The 21716-nt window shown below is 47.4% G+C and overlaps 1 protein-coding gene across 5 annotated transcripts in view; it reads right to left on the bottom strand.

Moving 5' to 3' along the window:
• Positions 1-21716, bottom strand: part of ITPR1 (inositol 1,4,5-trisphosphate receptor type 1) — a 295697-nt gene that overhangs the window by 103980 nt on the left and 170001 nt on the right. For 3 of the 5 annotated variants that reach the window (XM_033132953.1, XM_033132950.1, XM_033132952.1), the window contains 4 exons: positions 20960-21080; positions 18396-18580; positions 14087-14235; positions 13080-13191 (listed from right to left, as the gene is read on the bottom strand). In XM_033132953.1, coding sequence (XP_032988844.1) covers positions 13080-13191; positions 14087-14235; positions 18396-18580; positions 20960-21080 — 567 coding nt within the window. Of the gene's footprint in view, positions 1-7908; positions 7942-13079; positions 13192-14086; positions 14236-18395; positions 18581-20959; positions 21081-21716 lie in introns of all 5 variants that reach the window. The other 2 variants (XM_033132948.1, XM_033132949.1) reach the window with 1 other exon arrangement.

Genomic DNA, 21716 nt, shown 5'->3' with positions numbered 1-21716 from the left:
ACGTCCAGACACCAACATTCAAGGGCGGGACACAGAAGACAAGGTGAAAGACAAGGTGACCTGGCTGTCCCACCTGTGAGGAAGCTTCAGCAGCTGAGGGGCGAGACGTTCTGTTAAAAGGGACTGAAGGTGCTGGGAGAGACAGCTGGCCCGACATGGGGACACGTGCCAAGTCAGGAGAGAAATGAAACTGTCTACCATGACCAAGGAGGAAATCTGTCTTTTAAAAAAGATGCCCAGGGAAGAGCCACCACACATCTGTTTTGTTCATCCAGAGAGAGGAAAAGCAAGATGCCGCACCCCCCCAGAGGCTCGGAGAAGGAGAAGGGGGTGGGTGATGGCAAGAGGGGCCCTGGGGGCAGTCTGAGCCGAGAACACCCTGCACCACCACCCTCGAGACGAGCATCTTCCCAGGCTCCCCTTTTCCGGCAGCCTGTGCCTGCCTCAGGTTGAGAGCCGAGGCTTTGGACTCCTCCCCCTCCAGAGTCCTGGGAAGGGAAAGGGTCATCCCACCCGTGCCTTTCCCTCAGGAGTGCCCTGAACCGGGCGCCCCGGCCCCACTCCTGCCAGACAATGAAGACATCCCCTCCTCCACCTTCCTCGATTTCATTATTTCCAACCCATATACCATGTTTCCCTGAAAATAAGACCGGGTCTTAGATTAAGTTTTGCTCCAAAAGACGCATTAGGGCTTACGTTCAGGGGATATCATCTTGAAAAATCATGCTAGGGCTTATTTTCTGGTTAGACCTTATTTTTGGGGAAACACGGTATGACAGACGAAGATGCCCCCGAAGGTAACAGTGAGGGTGCGTGCGGCGGCTCAGAGAAGGCGTAGCTGGAGAAATGTCCACGGCTCCACGTGGAGACAGTGCCACAACTCTGTCCCCCAGAGGGCACGTGCTCGGAGCAGGGAGCTGACGTCAGCTGTAACCACCAGGCCCCACCTGCGCCGCCGGGACCCAAGTCACGCACCCGGCTCGCTGGCTGGTCCAAGGTGCAGTCTGGGGCCCCAGAAGGAGGCCAAGACTCACACTGCAACTCTGTGCCCTTGGCCTCCTTCCCGGGCTCCAGCGCCGCCCGAGGCGAGCGTGCGGGGTGGTGAGGCAGGTGCTGTCTCAGCCCGGCCCACCGCCGCCCCATGGTGGTCTGATCCCCAAGATGGAAAAAAGGTTCTTCATCTAAGACTTACTATGTCGCGGACTGACTTCTTTTTTTTTTTTTCCCTATTTCCCCACAGGTAAAATGAAGTCAAGATACAGGGGATCTTGTTAAGCACGTAGGTTGAGCTAGTTCATCAAGGACGACGAGGCATATGGGGAGGGCTGCTCACTCGGTTCTGGACAGAAGACCTTTCAGACGGAGCACAACCCACTCGCCTCAGGCAGAAAATTTCTCTCTGGAGAGTTTAGCTTCCTGTGGGAGTGGGGGGCACGGAGTGGGAGGAAGGACAGGAGTACAGCAAGGAAAATAAAACCGGGGAGACGATATAAATAATATACTGGTCCAAGAATGTACTTCAACTCCGTCCATCCTCTCATTCTGTACGCTCTGGGCTCCAGAATGAAACCTGTGCAAACATTTGTGCTATCTGCCGTCAGTGCAAAACTGACACACAAGAAAAGGCAGAGGTAAAGCAACTGCCCGTGCATTTTAGAGCAGTGAGAGATATCGACGGATGGAAAAAAGTATTATCTTCTATTTGCATTGGCCAGGTGCCCAGCAACACATCCTTTATACTGAGCTGAGGAGGACAAAAGAATTGCAGGTACGGATTTATGGTAGGAACCCACAGTCCCGTCCCTTGCCAATCAAAACAAAAGCTGAAGGAAATGAAGAAGATGGAACTGGAACTGGTGTCTCTCTCTTTCTTTTTCATTCTCTAGCATGAGATCTCTTTGTCCAAAGAAGCGTCTTGAATTCTTTCAGAATGTCATAGGAAATAGAGCTATTTTTCAACCACTCAGAGATGAGTGGTTTCTGGTATGTTTTATGATTGCACTGACACTCTATGGTCTCCCCGAAACTGCTGGCAGGCTTGTTTTTAAAGTCCTTCAACTTTTAAAACAAAAATTAAATTTAAATTTATTTTCTTCCTTCTTTGAGGATTGCGTGAAGCCGTGTGAAACAACAGACGATCAGCTTCAGGAATCACTATTTAAACAGAAGGACCCTGTTTGAATGCTCTCCTCTCACAGGAAGGGCTGGAAAGCCCAAGCGCACTGCACGGGGGTCGTGTAAGCAGTGCTCACGCAGGCAGTGGCTCTGGGTGCGCCCCTGAGCTGGTCACCAGCGCCAGGCTGCCCCCGATCAGCAGCTCAAGGAGACCACAGCAAACAGTCTATGGAGTTCCTTGCAGCTAAACCGCTAAGTAATGCTTGGTATATTGCAGTAATCCTCATTTCATAGTATCTAACAGGCACGTTCTCTAAATGATACAGCCCACGAAGACATGACATAAAAAAGGCCACAACAGACCTGGCATATAATTTGGTAAAAGCACCCAACAACCTTTACTAGCACTTCCTCCTATGAGGATTTCTGCTATACTTCCTTGAGGATAAGGTTATTTTATGGCAGTAAGTCGTAATTTTGAAATATATAAGCATACTAATAAACAATACTGGGGGTGCCAAAAATGTGTACAAATGGACACTTGGGTCAGTGTTGCTTAAGCAGCAGTTCATCGTAATCAGAAGTGTCCGGACGCTGATGGGAACCACTTCGAGCACCTCTTGTCATTGCAGAAGTCAAACGTGACTTGTAGTCATCTTTTGTTATCGGCATACATTGAGTATTACAATTTTAATAGTTTTCCTTTCTTAAAATGTGTATACATGTTTTTGGCACCCTCTGTATATATTCAAATGAGATTAATACCTATATAAATACAATATGTAATACCCAAAGCAAAAGACAATGTTTCTCAATGAATTTTCTCACCACATTGTTATTATAGAAGTTAATTTTTTCCATGAAAGTCACCCTCCATGGCTGCACAGTAAGGGAGAATGTTTAGAGAAAACAGGCAAGTCTGAACCTCGTAAGTCTTGCCTTCTCCCACCTTAATCCCAGGATCAGGGGTTGACACCTCCGGTCAAGGCGAAGCCTCCCAAACCAATAGGTGGCTGGCGGTGACCTGACATTACCGGCCTTTTGAACTTGGAAACCAACGACTGCCCCCTACTGCCACTTCATAGGTCTCCTTTGATCTTAAGTCTTCCCAGGGCTTTTAGACAAGGGCAGCAAAATGAAACTTAACATAAAAAAGATTTCAAATGACTGGCTTTGAAATAGAAACTCATAAAGAATCTCAAGTCCCTGAATCCCAACGGTCTTTCCTAGATGAGGCCACCAGTCATGACTGTGGTACTTGAATAGTAACCAGATACGTGCACATAAGACACTGACACACTCCCTTTCAATACATAATGCTCTTAACATTTTATCAAGAGAGGGAATTCTACTGTAATGAAGAAAATGATCTTCTGTCATTCTTAAATGAAAAGAAGCCTGCAGACTTCCTAGGGTTACTATTCCTGGGGTATGACAACAGCACCCACTCCCATCCATCCATCCATCCACCCCTGCACCCACTCGCTCCACGTGTGCCTATTACAGGTAGCACAGAGCACAGGCAGGTAACCACCCTTTGTTTTCTACTGCCTTCAGCATGAGCCTCTCTACCACCCCTGGGCTTGACAATTTTCCTTTGAAATAAGATGTCTCCGACCATGGACCACCCCAGCAGAAGCTGAATGCAGTTCAAGAAATGTATCTGTCCTGTAGGTCGAGTTATCAGCACATCCAAGGGAGTTTATCATCTCTCACCCCCCTGAATTAGTCTTTAGTTCCCCCTCACCCACTCATAACCTCAGAGAAAACAAACAAGCAAGCAAGCAAACAGTGAATGGGCTTACAAGTATGTTTGCTGGGCCGAGCCTTTGAAAACCCACATTACGAGAACAGAAACCTTGAAAGAAAACTGAGCTAAAATAGGACTTATCTAGCATTTGAGCAGAACATTAGATCATATCTGCTGCCACAATGCCCCTCGCTAATGGCAGCTGTTTGTAGAAACAAAATAAGAAGTAAAAATTATTTAGTTTTACCTCTATTTTATAATTTTAGCAGTGAAATTCATTTAAGAAAAAAACGCATTCTGACTTGACTAAATTATACAACCAGTCATTTTGGAATAATCTTGGGGGGGGGGGAGAGAGAGAGAAAGAGAGAGAGAGAGAGAGAGAGAGACCTCCCCAGATTCTGCACTAGCTCCTGGGTCCCCGTGCTGAGCCTGCCCGTCTGCTCTGCGGTCGCCAGTGTCTAACAGTAAACAGCCCCACTGCATTTATTGGCAATTACTGCCGAAGGTCACACACCAGCAGTAGGCCTAAATTCCAGGAAAAAAAGACGCCCTTATGTAACTGCCGCCTGAATGCTGGCAGGTGCCCAACCCAGCAGTTCGCAGCAAAAAGTAGGACACCACCGCCCGGGGTTGCACGTCATGTGAACGCCCCCTGAAGGTGAAATTTAATAATTCTGTGCTCCTCTCCTCGTTTTCTCCCCCCTGGATTTTACAAAGGCACCCTTTGCTTGCAGAAGCAGCTCGTGGTGGGAGCTGACAACTCAGCAGGAGCAAGCTGCAGCTGCCCTCAACACGTGGCAACGTCAGCCGTGCTTTCTTGCGGCAACGCAGGAGGGTGAGGACACTGGCTGACACCGGTGGCTCTGGCCATTTCATGGTTCCAGGTGACAGTCATTAGATGGGGATCACGTCGCGAACGGGCACAGGGCCGCCTGCCCACTGAGCCGCCGCACAAGCGACCCAACACCCCGTTCTTTCCCGACACACACAGGAAGACACGTGCCGCACGCTCCGCCCGCCGGCCTGAGCTGTGCCTGCTTCCTCCAGCCCTCTGGTCAGCGCAGCACCTCACCGCTTAGACAAGTGGCCCTGTGGCCACCTGCGGGGCTATGCACTGACCTCCCTGCTTAGGTAGAAGTTCCCCAAATTACAAGTTCCCATGACCCTGCGTACGTACTTTTCTACTTCACCTTTCTACACCTCTCGGGGTTGATGGCTGTCATTTACCGTTTCTTTGTACACTGTCGCCCCCTAAACTGCAGAAAGGCAGACACTGTATTTGGGGCACCAGTCTACCCTGCTCCCCTGGCCCCGTGTCTGGAATGTAACAGACACTCAGATCTGAGTCATATAAACGCATGTCTTCAGTATCAATCGGTGTCTGTGTCAAGCCAGGAACGTGGGGAGATGAGGGAACTTTCTGGGGTGATGGAAACGTTCCATATCTTGATCTGTGTGGATACATATGTAACAATCCATCAAGTTCAGAACAAGCAGGGACACTAATGCAAGTTTCCTTTCTCCTCCCCTCACCTATACCTCTCCCCAACCCCTCAAGGAGAAGGCAAAATCAGAGGTAAGGATGGAGACCCTGCCTCTTTATTTGAAAGGAGAGAGGGATGGAGGGAGGGAGGAAGGAAAGCCTCCTCTTCCTGGTTTCAAGTGAGAGTTCTTCTAGAAGACAGCTGGGAAGGCCCCACACCATGCACTTTTCTAGCGGGGACTCTGTGACCCAGCTCTCATTTCCTGCGGACTGCTCAGAGCAGTGAGGGAGACTCAGCAGGCACCATGCTTTTTTCCAAGTCGTTCACTGCACACGACTTCTCTTGAGATGCCCAACTGGCCTTTGTCACCAAAGGGTGGTGGCCCCTGCCCAATCGGGATGACAGGGTCGCCAGGTGTGCCTTCCACTGTCTCAGAGGCGGTCTCCTAGCACGAGCAGAATCTGAATCATTGCTCTGGAATTTCAGCGTGAGGCCTTGCCTGGACCCCGGGCCAGCAGGAACTCTCATTAAGCTTCTGCAGAGCTCCAGCTGTAGGCTGCAGGTCTCCACCAGCACACACTGACACAAGGCTTGGTGGGGGAGAAACCGCAGGGGCTGTGGGAGCTTCCAGAACAGCCGTGGATGAGAAATGCCAATCAGGCATCTCTGCTTAGGGCCTCATCCAACGGCCTAGGGGCCTGGAGACAGAGTGCCAGTGTTCTAGAGCTCCTACGGTTGCCAGCGGTAACAACGAAGAAGGGATCCACAGTTGCTTCCTCAGGGAATTTTCAAAGAATCCAAGTAGCTGCCAGAACATTCTTCTTTTATAAACAGACAGTATTCTATTTCCTAGGGTATAATTATAAACACACCTGCTCCAACTGTGGAATCTTTCCATAGAAGAGCAGTAAACCCCCAGCCAGGAGACCTGAGTTCTATCTCGGGCAAGCAAACTCATCAACTGATTACTCTAGCGTAAAACAGTGTATTCACAACACTGCAAGCTCTGGTTAGGGAAGGTTCTCCTGTTCTGACTTCACTTGTGCTTCAGCAAATGGAAACTCAACCTCCATATTCCAGAGGAAAAATTTAAATCAGCGAGGCGTTTACAACTCTAGGTGGAAACAAGAGAATCGAAGGGTGCAAATTCAGCATTAGATGTTTTTCTGGCACACAACCCAGAAGAGGGAAAACTGGACAGGAAATGGCAAAAAGCACTACAGCTCAAGCGCTTGATTAAGCTGCTAACACAAACTTTTGTTTTTCTCCCCTTCTATTCGTCCCAGAGGGCGTGGTTCCGTCATTTCCAACATCTGCTCATGTTTGATTAATATAAGGAAAAGTCTATAGATAAGACAGCACTGCTAGTCCTAGTTTAGCCACCATGTAGCTGTGTGAGCTAAGACCAGTCACTTAGCCTCTCTGAGCTCCATTCCCAAGGGAACTGGACCAAATTCATAACCACTCATGCTGCATTCAGCTTTATGTCTGGGATACAAACTCCCCTAGGGTATATCTGAACCATCCCTTAATGTTTCTGAAATGATGCTGACAGAGTTGAGTAGACAACATATTCTACTTAGTGGCTCTATCCCACTCAAAGTAAGATATTGGATGACCCAACACAAGAAGGAACAGGTATCTACAGCAGTAGACCCAAAAGTGATTTTTTTTAAAGGTCAAATAACATTTCCTTCCAGTGTACTCGACCTGCCAAGCAATTAAACGCCCGCAATTATATGCATCGATTCCCCACATTAATCTTTTCTAGTACCATATATGGAGCATGTATCACATCCTAAAAACATGGCAAGAAACCTTGAAAAATATTCACAAAACAGAAAATATTTAAGAGGCCCCCAAAACCCAAACAAAATGACCACTCATCCATTGGTCTGCAGGCTGATTCCAGTAAGTGAATAAGTGAAACTAATTTCATACATCAGCGGGGACAGCCTCAGGTGACATTTCAGTTCCTTGATCTCTAGGTAGTTTTCCTAGAAGAGAAGTAAGCCACGGCTATCGGACGTTCGTAACCCACCGCGAGCCTGCAGCTGGGACGTCTCAATGAGCACGTGGAATCTGCACTCGGACAAAACTGTATGTGACCCCGCCCTCACCTGCAATACTTTCCAACATGTAGACCAAGAGAGCAGCGGTTTCTTAAAACACTTTCATGCGGCACCAGTGCAGCTATTTCATTTTGCGTGTGATGCGTTCCACAGAGACACAGAAGCTCTTTATGACATCAGCACTGAGTTGCAGGCAGGGTGATGAACGTCAACCACAAATTCAGTTGAGATTCTAGACAGTGAGTGACTGACATCATATCTCAGTTTAGAAAATCTTTATCTAGACTCAGATGGGATCTCCAAGGACAAATGGCAAACAAAGTCATGGGAACAGCTGAGAGCAGACACGGAGAAGGCACATTCCCAGAAGGCACAGTACACAGGTAAGAGACAGTGCAGAGACCAGGGGACACAGCACAGTGGGCACCGAAAAGTGTCATGGAAACATCACCACGGGACATTTAAAAAAGAAGAAAATTAGGACCTCAGCATTATCCAATTCATCAATGGCAATTTGCTGGAAAAGAGAAAAAAGGAGAGAGAAAAAGAAGGAAACGTTAGGAAAGGAAACACAACTGAGCTGAGTGTCATATCACTGTCCGCGTGTCACCTCTGACTCCGCCAGGCAGAAGCCTGGTAGGCGGTGACCGTCCTACGACGTGCGGGCGTTTTGGATGCCACCGCACCTCAGTGACGCCCGCTCTGAAACGTGCTGCTCGGGAACCCATGGCAGGAGGCTGCCACACTGCTCCCACGGCAGGCATCTGCCTCGCAGGTCACTTGACCAAGAGCACCGACCACTGAACACAGCCGGGAGCATGGCACAGTCCCCAGTGGAGAACCGTGATCTCTCGGAAGAGGACGGGAAGGGGCGGGGGAAAAGGCTAGCACCGGATCAGCTCCGCTCAGGACACCATTCTCTGTTTAGACTCATTTCACCATTCAGTGGGGGCTGGGGTCTAGACTGCAGTTGGGCCCAAGTATTATAGAATCACCTTCAACTTGAGCGAGTAGTAAGACGAGTATGTCTCGAGTTCAAAAGCTTCAAGCCCTGCTACTGTTGATGATTAAAAAAAAATTCTTCCCGAAGACGATCAGTGCCAACTTGAATGATATTAGTAACAAGTAAACCATTTATTCGCATCGAGTTCAAGAAAAAGGACAAATAAGACCATTAATCACAATGATGCTTGTTTAAGGATAGATGGCTAGTCGTCTGTTGACTTTTACTCTGCTTCGTTAATATTTAGTCCATTTTGCAAATTTAAGCTGCTATTAGAAACCCTGGTACCTGGAAATGCTAACACGTACTTTATTCACAGAGAGAAAATAAGCATTGGTGATTAACAGGGGCCTGGCAATTTGAAATGGAAACCCTGACATTACTTGAGGTCAAAAACTCGCTAGCAGCAAAATAGCTACCACTGTTCAGAGGGGAACGTGGATTTTAAATAAATTCTGAGATATCCTTTTACATTAATTCCTGGCCTCTGAGTTTCTTTCCAAAACTCTCGGACTAATAACTGAAGTCAACAGCAGCTTAATATTAATAAAAACCCACAGCAGGCTATGGAGTAGCCAACACACAAAATAACTATGTTCCCTTCCAGCAGAGTCCAGGGACTTGAAGATTTTCTATGAGTTACAGAGAAATTCAGATTCCATTTGAGATGGTTAGCTGTGGAAGTTTTTTTGTTTTTTGTTTTAAAAACATGGACATGGTTTAATCTGATTAAAAGCAGAGTTTAGTAGGCATTGTACACACAAAGTGGTTGTAAAGTCTTGATCAAGTTTTAAAGTTTACTACTGTTGAATTCAGAAGAAAGATGCTATAAGTACCCTATAAAAATGTATTTCATTGTTATTTGGGGGATCATTTTTAATATTTCCTTATTTTATATGGACCACTCTCTGAGAAGAATATGCGTTGCCGGTCCTCTGCATTGTAGAGACATGATATCTAAAGAAGATTTTGTTAATCCCAAGTGATCATGGTTCAATTCTTGTGACAATCTTTTCCACCAGCCCCTTCCTTGCCATCATAGGCAATGGTTCCAGGACAAGTACTTCTCAGGGCAGTGGCCCAAGACAAGTGGACTGACCACTGACTACTCACTCATCTGACTCTTTCTTACTGGTCCTGACCCAAACCACAGGTTTTGGGGGGCCCTGGGACAACCACAATCTGTAAAGCCACCTGGCCTCAACTGGAGACTGTTTTCAATTGGGTGAGAAATCAGAACTACGCCAAAGACCAGATGTTTCAGTTCTGCTACACTCAGTGCTCTCAGGGCCACTGTCCTCTGTCATTTACATAATCAAGGTAACATAATCGCAACTTAAATGTTAAATTTGTGGGTGGACCTCAAAACATTCAAATGGTGTCCATCTATTCACTGGTGAGGCGGAGGGGAACAGCTTGGACTCTGGAATCAAACTGTCTCTCTGGGTTGGAATTCCTGGCTCATTATTAGCTGTGTGACCCCAGACAGGTTTCTGAACCTCTCTGAGCCTGTGTCGGCCTCAACCCCACACTTATATAAAATAGTAAGTAGTGATATCTGTCTCTAAAGATGACCTGATGTGCTTGGTATAGTGGCTGGCATATCATTGTTATTTAAGACATACTGAGGACACTGGTGGGCACTATGGCATTTAAAAAGCGTAAGCCAGTCTTACAGTGATTCTGTTATGCTTTAGTCTGTTCGGTAAAACATATGGCTGGCAGTTCTCACTGGCCCCCCCCCTTTTATTTTCTCCCAAACAAGCAGACCCATACAAGCACACCAACGTTTTTGAACAGGGATTTTAAAGAGTGATTTCAACTTTCTTTTCCATTTATGACCTTGACTAAATCCTAAATGTTGAATGAAAAAGTAGGGATGAGTAAAGGGACCTAAGTCTCATCATTTTTAAGGATCAAAGCTCAGAAAAAAGTGACAAGGCTACACGGCCCCCAGCCGTGGTGGGCACCACCAGGGAAGGCCGGCAAGGACCCCGCACTGGGCGCAGGAACCTCGGGTGGCAGCCTGGATCCTGCCACACACTTTGCACGTGACTTTGCAAAGTCACTTCAGCTCTCGGCCATGGCCTCCTGGTGTGCAGAGGGAGGGTTGGCCAGGCACTGCCAGAGCCCAGCAGAGCGGATTCTGTGACCACAAACAAGACTCAGGAGGCGGCGAGAGAGCCCCGGGAACCCCAGGAAGGTGTTAGTCATGGCACAAGTTCCACCTAAGAAGCAACTAATAGGAAAACTGGGCCAATAAGGTGGAAACAGCTTCAACACTCGCCCTTGTGTCCTCAGCACCCAGTGCAAAGACCTCATTTATTCTATGAGCTACAGCCTGAGCAGAGGGCGGCAGCTCTGTGGCCCTGGGTCCTGCCCGCCCGGAAAGCGACGACCTGCTCTGAATGTCATGTTTCTTTAGTCCAACAGGGGTAGCCAGGAAACTGTCAAAGGCATTTTCAAAAAGCCTAGTGAAACAAGCAAAGTTAATGCCCACTCACTACCAGAGCGGGGGAAACAAAGGGTTTAGGGCTCCCCCATCGCCCTCTTTTAAAGTTCAGTGAATGTGAAGTGGCGTTTTGCGGCAGTCACACAGAGCACAGGGCCACAGGTATGTGCTGTCAGCACAGGAGTGGCATGGGCTTCTAGAATGTCTTTGGAGGCACGGCAGTTCCCGTACATGACTATAGTATATTCTCTTTCTTAAAGGGGATGACAGCCCCAACCAGACTGGAAAGAAATGTCACCTTGCCTCCTAGTCCCTCTCTACTGTGGGTGTGACTAATTTCTCTGCCAGCTGAAGAGGGACGGAAGCCACAGCCTACGGACCTTTTCTCAATTCTGATCACTTACTCTTTCGTGGCGATCTCCATCTACCTCCCTCTTACAGCCTTGCGCTCTGTCATCCTCCACGAGCTTTGTAACAGGCAGTGTCACAGCAACTCAGGTCCGGTATGCCCGGGGTCCCTGACGATGCTGCCCAATTGGCACTAACGGGCAAGGAAAGGCAACGAGGAGGCACCCCTTTCATGGGGCCCCAGAGACCCTGACCTACTCAGCCGCCAGGCAACAGATTCACCCGGCTCCTCACGCCCCTACCTGCCCTGGTAGGAAAAGAAAACGTGAGGGAGAGGAAAGTGTCGACTCATAGTACTCACTGGAGCAGAGACACCAGTTCACGTCAAGCAGCTCAGCGATACAAAGGGACAGGTGGAGAGAAGAGAGAGCTGTGGTCTCCACGGGATAAAATGAAGTTTTATGCCCCAAAGGTGCAAATATCTTCATAGCTGGTTAAGGTCCCTTTAGTGGATCCTACCCTATTACGGAGAGTGAATTTCTATATCTAGAATCCTATGTTTAAAACATTTCTTGAAGCTCACTTTAAGGAAAACAAAAGACCTTGTGGAATAAATGGTTATTGTTTATTTGTCTGGTACGTGTCCTTTCCATTAGCCTTTCCTTTATTCAGGTGTTTGTAGGAACATGTCACCTCATCATTATTTTCTCACTTGTACCAGGGTTCTTTGCTTTTATTATTTATACTTATTCACTCTTTTCTGGCAGCCTTCTCCACAAAATTTCTACTGAGTTATCTTCTATACTTATTTTCTAATTAGTCAACGTTTATTCAATCTTTTAATTTATATACTTTAAAAGTTTACAGTGACACTTAAAAGCCTTGTGGTTTGGGGACCATCGAGGAATGTAGCTGCAAAAAGGAGTGTGTTCTTTTCTGTTTTGCTTTTTCTTATTTAAAGACTTGCACACGTTCAATTCCGCGAATATTAAGGCAGATACTGCTTCGGTAAGAAAGCAAGCTTCCTGCAGACTTTTGTACTTGCAATACTCTGATTGTCACCATCATTTTGACAAGGAAGGCCACTGCTTTTCCACAGTTAAATACCTGAGTCACTGGGTATTTCAGTAAGTCAATGATGTCAGGGTATTTACCTCCTCAGAAATGCTGCTGAAAGCGGCTAGGGGACAATAGCGAACATTATCACCTTCAGATGAAAACTAGTGTGATTTCAACTCAGGCCCAGGCTTTCTGGGGGGACAGGAAGGAGGGGCGATGGGATTGTTTTTATCCCACCTGGACCAAAACCGGAAGTCTGAGTCATGTTCTCTGCACACCCTTGCTCACTGCGCATGCTAAGAAGTGTCACATCCCAGGGACTGTCCAGGTCGCAATCTCAAGTAAAAACAGTGACACGTTTGCCTGCCTTAATTCCAGTTAGAACTAGAGGGAGTTTCTAGACACACTGGAAGGATTGCGCAACACCTTTCCAGAAAGAAGCAAGTAAGCCCACAGGTATGCTTGGCTGGAACCCCACGTCCAGAAACTCATCTCTTGACACGCAAGAGGCATTTGCATTCTCATTGGGAATTTAAACAGATGGAAAATCTTGTCATCACTTTTTTTCTGACGATAGATTATGTGGCAGGCAGTCTGTAAGAGACAACCAAATACATCTGACTTTTAAAAAGGAGGGTCATGTGCTTTAGCTACCTTGAAGGAGAGGATAAACAGCTGAAAAACAGGAAGCTAACCGTCCGTCAGTATGGCTGAACTCAGGTGCATTTCTAACCGGCCCTCCACCTCAGTGGAACAGCAGCGCCTGCTGTTAACATGAACGTAAGACGCGTACCTTTTCTCCGTAGCCCCTGTCTTTGGTCATCATTTCTCTGAGCGTCTGTAGGACCTTAATGCAGAGTTTCTCCTCGTTCTCCTCTAGCAGCTGTTTAGTATGCTTGATTAACCTGAACGGGAGAGGGGGCACACGTTACATCCCTGAAACGATCTTCAAGTTAAAAAAAACAAAATAAAAAAACCAAAAAAACACTTCATCAGCAGCTTACAGGAGCTGGTCAGTTGAGGAACAAATATATTTATCAAGGACTCCCAGGTTAACCATGCCTGGGCATTCAGGGCACTGAGGTAATGACGGTGTCTCAATAGTGACACCTGCTGGTCAGTCACAGCAAACACGCCCGCTGCGCAGGCGGTGGCCCCACCCGGTGGAGAGGACGGACACCTGCCCTTCAGGAAGGGCAGCTGCTTATCCACTGAGGGTTGGCCAGAACGTGGCTAAAATGTGCCAGCAGTGCAAAAAAGCCTCATGACGACAATGGTCGGGACAAACAGACACTGCTCCCTGGGCCACAGGACCGTCCTTCGAGAGGCCCCCAAAAGTAAACTGAAGAAGGGCAGAGCCCACCCTCCAGCTCAGCAAACCACTAGCCTTAGGGTCAAAATCAAGTGGAGGGTTCTGGTCAGGGAGCCAGCTGTTTCTCTTAGATCACGCCCCGAGGCATAAATGTGCAAACTACAAAGTTCTTGGGAAAAGGTGGGGAGGCCCTGGTAGGTCCCAGACTTTGGAGGGCAGAGGGTCGTGACTTTTTGGGGTTCTGTGTCTCAGCGCCTGGTGGCCGATCTGTCAGTGCTTGTTAAGTGGAAAACGGATGGATGGGCGTGCCGTCAGAAGGAGACATTCTCACCAGGACCACAGTGAACCTACACATTCCGTTTGGGAAGGTCTGAACAGGACTCAATCAAAGTCGACAGCCAGGCCAGCGTCCCCCTCTTCCGGAACAACTGCTTTGTCTGGTCCCTAGAGCTCTGTGACTGACCACCCCAAAGAGCGAGGCCACTTACTTGCAAATAAAGCCACCGCTTTCACACTTGCGTCTGGCGTCTGTGTTCTCTGGGAAGAGCAGCTCGGGTCTGTGGAGGACATCCACGAGCACGGACAACTCGGCCTGGACCAGGGGCCTCAGACGGTCCTCCAGCGCCGACACGATGTCCTGGAAGGAAGCAGAGCCTGGGTGAGCACCTCAGGCCCACGCTGACTACAGCGCGGTGAGAACATTCACGTCTGACCGGAAACACAGCCACACACTAGGCTGGCTTAGAGGAACTTTAGGACCCTCTGGCATTCATCTCAAATTAGTAAACGTTGCCCAGTGGTTGGTTACCTGAAGCATTAGCCCCGAGGCAGCAAACAAAGCAGAAACAGGTCGACATTCCCACCAGCCCCTCCTGCGACATGGTCTTTATGCGACTCAAGGGATCATTCCATATGTTTAAAAATACGATGCAAGAGATACATTCGACCACATGGAAAGATGTCTACGATATGAGTACAAAAGATGGCAAACAGGAGCATGGACGGTATAATCTGATTTTATAAACATCAGTATGGAAAGGATATGCACCAATTTTTGTTAAGACACCCCTAAGTGGTTTTCTCTGGGAGGTGGGGTTACAGGCGATTCTAATTTTCTGCTATATACTGGTACTTGTGAGTACTGTCAAATTTCAACGAGCATGAATTATTCACACAATAAAAAGTCATAAAAATGAGAACACAAATGAACATGCTGTATCAACATGCCAAATACATGTACCCTGATAGCATGATGGTCTTCAAATGCAAAACACACAGCTGTAGGAAAGGAAAACAGAGAGAAGTTGAAAGAGCAGCAAAACCAACACAACAAACACCGTATAAAAGGCAAATGGCAGAAAACAGATGAGAAACTATCTCCAAAAGATGCTGCGTTGGCTAGAGGGCTTGGTACCCGAAAACCTAACTTGGGGGCCCCCCTGGCTCCGACAGAGGTAGAACACAGCACCGTGGGTAATGTAGGAAGACCCAGTAAACGAAGGCGATTTGCATGGAAAAAGCCACTTTGGTTGCATTCACCCCAACTAGGGACCCAAATTTCCTAAGTAATAGTCAGTGAAGAACCAATTGATCTTTTGTCAAAACAAAAACAAAAAAACACGTGGATATTTTATCTTATATGTTATCAAATTTATAATCACTAGATAATATTTAGGATGAAGAACGCACGAATGAATCAAACTGTTTCTTTGGGGGGGGGCAATTTCCCCTGACATACTAAGAGTACACTGCAGCATTCCTTAATTCATATTGACTCGCACAGTACAAAGAAGGGTCACTTTTGCAAAATTCCCTTGAGGGTTTCATCAGTTTTCCCCAACCGTTTCCTCTTTGAAAGCACCCAATTTTCTCCTCTTCAATAGTGACCGGTCCTAACTTGCAAATCTTTATTAGTTTACAGCATTTGATAGGATTGGAGTAGTTCTTCAGCATCATGTTCAGGGAATCCTGCATCTTTTGCACGGTTTGAACTTTACACTGCAATCGATTTGCAGTGTATCGTCAAATGTGTAACATTCGGCAATCCGAGCGACCGACAGACAAGGATGGCGAAGCGATGGGCAGGGAAGGGTGCTAGTTAAGTGAGGGGGTGTCTGAATGGGGATTAATCACATAAACGGTCTGTCTGCACGTGAAGGTTCTTACATTATGACAACGGCTGCCGTCCTGGGAATCTCGCAACTCCAGGGACTCAGGCAATACCTCATTACGTAATGAGTTATTGGTCAACTCTTTACAACAAGCAATATTGTACTTCTGTGTTTTATTTCACTCTTCAAGAATATGCAAAATACATGCAAGAAGAGTGCAAGAAACTGGTGTGTCTGGCTGCAGGTGTGTTGGAGCAGGCAAGGAAGTACTGGGTGTTCCCACAGATGTCCCTCGTCTTTTGAAAAGCACAGAGAGGCCAAGAAGCCCTCATTAGGAGCCACGTCACCCCTAAGGCCCAGGACTGTCGCAGCAGGGATGAGTCCTTCCTGGAGCCGCGAAACCCTGCTGCCTCCCCAGGTCTGTGGGCTCCGGTCACACTAACCTTCCTTTCGTCTTTGCACCATATTCTCTCCTGTACCATGGTCTTTTCATGTCTGTTTTCCTTCAATTTTTCTTTTTTAAATACCGTATTTTGCCGTGTATAATGTGCATGTTTTTGGCCCAAATTTGTGAGGGAAAAATAAGGATGCGCATTATACATGGGTAGTACTAATTCTGTATCTATATAAATGTTGTTAATTTTTATGTATGCTTGTGGGTTAAAAGTGTAACTCTAGAACTCAGTAACGGTATCCGTATGCAAAATAATACCTTGGAATAGGATCATCGGTTATATTGAACTTACGACAAACTTGCAACAAGGAAGAATTCTTGACCTTCTATGATATATAAATATCGTAAATTTGTTACCAGTACATAAAATTTCTTGTACCTTGTATCTGTTCTTGTGTATTGCAATTATTTGTAACATAAAATTTCTTGTACCATAAGTTACAAAATAAACACTAAAATTCCTTTATAATACAAAAAACAAGTACCTAAATATAAACAAATAAAAATTTGAATTAGAAGATTAAAATGAAAGATTTCTTTCTCCGCAAGTTAGGGCCAAAAACCTGGGTGCACATTATACACGGCAAAATGTGGTGCGTCCTCCATTCCCCTGATCTTGGCTCAAACGCACCTTGCTCAGCAAAGCCTTCCTGATCACCACCCCAGCCCCAGGCACGACGAGCTACCTCACCAGTGTCGCGTGGCACCACTCACTCGTCTGTAGCAGTCGTGTCTCTTGTCATTTGACCTTCGTCTGTGTGATTAGCTGACTAACGTCTGTCTCCTTCCAACACCAGAGACCTCGCACGTTCTTCTAACGTGTCACTGACTTCCATGCTATTCGATGGAGATCTACGTCCCTGCTCCTGGAGCTGAGTGGACCTCTGTGACTGCCTCGATGGACCAGGTGACAGGAGTGACTTCTGAAGCTAGGTCACAGAGGCAACACAGCTTTCACTTGTCTGGAGACCCTCCTCTTGGAATCTGCCAGGTTGTGAGGAAGGCCGGAGCACACGCTGAGGCCACAGGGAGATGGTTCCCTCAGCAACTCCCGCTGAGGCCCAGCCGGCAGCCAGCACCTAGCGCCCAACATGTGACTGAGCAAGGTTTCCCGATGAGTCCCAGCACAGCCACCACCTGCCTGCACACACACCGGAGCCGAGCAGGAGACGGCTGGGAGCCCAGTCAGCCTCTGGGACAGTGAAAGAGTCAAGTCACTGCTACCGTGACTTGTTGTGCAGGCACAGACAACGGAACGTGTTCTCAACTCTCCTGAACCCTCACGCCGACCCCACAAGGTATGCGTCACTACCCTGTTGCCCTGAAAATAAGACCTAGCCAGACAATCAGCTCTACTGTGTCTTTTGGAGCAAAAATGTATATAAGACCCGGTCTTATTTTACTATAATATTTTACTATAATATAAGACCGGATCTTATATTAATTTTTGCTCCAAAAGATGCATCGCAGTTGATTGTCTGGCTAGGTCTTATTTTCGGGGAAACAGGGTATTATCCTGTTGTATAAATCAGGACACCGGAGCACAGAGAAGTGCAGTGACTTTCCCAAGGTTACACCATTTCTAAGCAGTGGAGACAGCATCTGAACACGGCCTGACATCCCGCTCTTAACCACGGCACCAAGCTCATTTGAAGGGCCTGTGATTCTGTGAATCACTTGCGGTGCTTGTTAAAACGATGTTAAGACGAATGTTTAAGTGTTTACCATCTATCTAATACTCGCTACTGTCCCCTTTAACAAAGGGAGAGCAGATCTCTTTGTAGGTGCCGAGAACCAAGAGGATAATCTAGCTAGAATTTAACACCACTTGTATTTTCATTTGGCTCATTCTGATATAAAACTCCTCTCTCGGGATTATTACACTTGTTTCCCTGCTGATTCAAGAGGCTGACGATGGGAGAATGGAAGGCTTATGCCCTTATTCTCAGCTCTCCTGTAACTCCCGAGTCTGCCTTCCTAGGAAGAGCAGAGCGCCCATTCTTCACAGAGCAATCTGTGAACCTATGAGGAACCTGGGAAGATGATGACTTCGTCAGGGGCTTGGCTCTGCCTAAGCGGCTCTGCCCCTGGTCCTACACACGTTTGCCTTTGACTATCAGCTCACGACACCGGCTTCTCCCCCCAGGGCCACCCTTGGGTTTTCTCTGCTATGACTGGGCAGCGCCTCAGGCCAGGTAGCAGAAGGTCACTTCTCTCAGCACCACGCATTACCTGTAATCTCTCAATGATGTTCCGGTAGTCTCTGGAAGCTGCCAGAACAGAGTCTCTGCGTGCCGCATTGCGGGCAGACAGCCGCCAGTTCATCGCCGTTTTCTGCACGATGTTGTGGGACTTGAGGAAGAGGTTGTTGACCTGGCTGTCCAGGTCCACGGGGATGGCGATGGCCCGGCTCTTGGCTGCGCAGGAGAAGAAGACACGTGAGCCTCTGCTCTCACAGCAGGTGCCTGGAGACAGACTAGTCCCCTTCCCCCACCAGGCAGCTCTGCCACATGTCACAGCTCAGCCTGCGTGACACTGAGTGTGGGTACTGACGAGCTCAACTCCACTTTGTCACCTGTTAGGTTCAGCTTTTCCCGCGAGTTCTGGGGGGTAACAGCTCTGAGGGATTTTAAAACGCTCTAAGGTTACACGGGTTAGGCAAGTTCAAGTTCAATGGGTTTTTCAATGAACGGCTTCTTAAGGTCTCCATGGTTTTCATGTAGTTTAAGAATTCTCAACACAGGGCATTCATTTGGTGAATGAAGTATTTCTCCAAAAATTCTCTCAAGTTTGGTGTTCTGTATAGCAATCTGCAAAATGCCAACGTAAGCCAAGCATGACGCTTGAGAACGTTTACAAGGTGTAAGCTAGTCTTTCCAGGGAGACGCTTTTTTCCCCCTCTAAAAACAGGGGAAAGAACTCTAATCATGAGAAAAACATCCAATCCTCAGTGGGGGATATTCTATAGGACACGTCAAGTCCTCAAGGCTGTCAAGGTCAGAAACAAGGAGAGTCTGAGCAGCTGTCAGACCAGAGACCACCAGGGAGGCAGACGACTAAATGCAACGTGGTCGCCTGGACTGAATTCTGGAACAGAAAACGGACATCAGTGGAAAAAGTGGTGAACACCAAATCGAGTGTAGTTAACAGCAAGGGGCCGACGTCAGTGTCTTAGTTCTGACCGTTGTAATCTGGTCACGTACGTAAGACACTGACAGTGGGGGAATGGCGTGAGGGTACACGGGAGCTCTGCTATCTCAGTAAGTTTCCTATAAAGCTAAAATGATTCCAAAGTAAAAAGCTCATTTAAAAAGGAAAGAGAACAGACTAACAATCCTTTTTTCCACATGGGAAATCTACCAGCCTCCAAAAAGCCTGACTACTTCCTGCCTTCAATGCTTCCTAACACTAGAAGCAGATCTAACTGTGGATCTAATTGTGAAAACAGCTCCAGCCCCCTGGAACAGGAATCTGCAAAGCAACTATTTCAATCCCAATAAAATCACAATTTAGGGAAAGGAACCGTCAGCCAGCCAACAAATTTTTAATAGTTTAATATATAAGGTGGGAAATTTGTAAAAAAAAAAAATATATATATATATACCAATAATATGAAAATGTAAAACAGGATGCACAGGATCCTCTCATCTCAGCTAGAAACCACGGGCCTGGCATACCCTTTTCAAGCTAAACAATGAAAACAGCGGGCTTTGGGTGTCATTTTGTCAGGAGGAGGCATTCCCCCAGGGGCGCAGGCTGAGTTCCGGAGTTAACGGCTGTGTTTTCATGCCCTTTCATGCTCGTCTTTTTCTGATCACTACTGAGACTACTAAAACACTTCCTCTCCCTAACGAGCACTGAGCTGTCCAACGCGGAGACGTGCCCAAATTTTAACCACCAAGTTCGTGATGCATGATCTCGTAAGGGCAGACGCCATTCCGGAGCCCCATTCCTGAGGCAGCACGTCATGACCCTGTAGCGTACACGCTTCCAAAAGCCCACTGCCTTCTTGGAAAATAGTGCCACATCAATATTACAAAGACACCAACACCTCACACATGACAGCAAAGGAAATCAGGCAACGAGCCCTAACAGACACCATCCCGACTGGCGGGACGGCTACTAAACAGTGTTGAGGACCCCACCTGTCTGGATGGTGATTTCTGCAGGGATCTGAAGAGCTACCGTAGGCAGGTGAGGCCTCAGATTGAGGTCGGATGACCACCCTTTGAATAGCATTTACGGGGCAAAGTAACGGAGTTTGATTGTCAGGGGACAGCAGCATTTTCCTGACCCCCTTACGAAGCTGCCTGTGAAGGTGCCATGTGACGGGAGAGGCGCTGGGATGGAGACCCACTTGTCACTGCGGCACCGTTTCTGAGAAAGGGTGTTGTTCCTCGGGACTAGACGTATGCTTTGCCAGAAATCAAGCTTCCATGGGGTCAAATACATTTACCGGATGACACAAATGAGTTTCCTGAACCAGGGACTTCCCAGGGCCTCGAATAAGCACTGGGACTTGCCAAGAGTTGCCTCATATTTAGCCGTGGAATCTTGTTTCTCAGAGCCTGCCTTTCTTTGGGACTGACTGGCTCCTCACTTTGGGAGAGGCTGGCTTGGGAGATGAAAGCGAGGGTTAGGAATCGAGCCAACCTCAGTGCCGGGTCTGGCTCTGCAAAGTGCCGTGTGCGGGAAGCCTCAGAAGAGCCACACCAGGTGCTCACTAACCGGCGGCCTTTAGAACTGGTGGGCCATTCTCTTCATCATGCTCAATCCAAACTGAACCAATAGCTTACCTACATCGGAGAGCACCCGAATACAGCTTTCCACCGAGGCTTTCTGGCCTGGCGCCAGCCAGTTGCAGTGGTAAACCCGGAACACACCTTGTAGCAGCTGCACGAAGACAGGCTGGCGAGTCTGACAAGAGAGAGAGGCCGAGGGAGATGTATCTGTGGCTCAACGATGCACCAATCGGAAACAGACACTGCCCCGAACCAGGAGTGAATGGGCCCGCCCGCGACGGTGGGAAGGGTCTGCACTGTTGAGCTGGATTCTCCATGTTGCCCGGTGAAGGGCGAAAATGGCAGCAGCATCTTAAGGCAATGCACAAACTTGATGCTATCTCCGTAAGTCTGACCACAAGAAAGGGCAGTAGAAGCAAAGCCTGAAAACTGGTATTCTTGTCCAGTTACTAATGAGATGCAGGACCTGAAGCAAATCACTTCACCTCTCTGAGCCTTAGCTTTGTTCAATATATAAGGAAACTGAGGCAGATTAAGCTCAAAGTTCTTTCCAGTCTATCCTATGAGTGGAACCTAGATTTTTAATCAGCAAAAACAAACTGATAAGTGAATCTCACCGAGCATGCTCCTTACTTCTTTATTTCTGGTAGTACCTTCAATGATATAGAGAGGAAATTCTAATAATTGCTCTTTGTATGTATTAATTTACTATAGATGAATGTTAACTTACCTGTTAACACATGGCAGGCTTTATTCATTCCTCTCTAAGACGGTATAAATTTGTACTCATTTTAAAATGAGAACTCAAACA

The sequence above is a fragment of the Rhinolophus ferrumequinum genome, chromosome 17, assembly GCF_004115265.2.
Source record: "Rhinolophus ferrumequinum isolate MPI-CBG mRhiFer1 chromosome 17, mRhiFer1_v1.p, whole genome shotgun sequence".
NCBI classification, from domain to species: Eukaryota; Metazoa; Chordata; class Mammalia; order Chiroptera; family Rhinolophidae; genus Rhinolophus; species Rhinolophus ferrumequinum.
The sequence above is the reverse complement of the archived record's forward strand: the minus strand, read 5'-3'. Positions and strand labels throughout refer to the sequence as shown.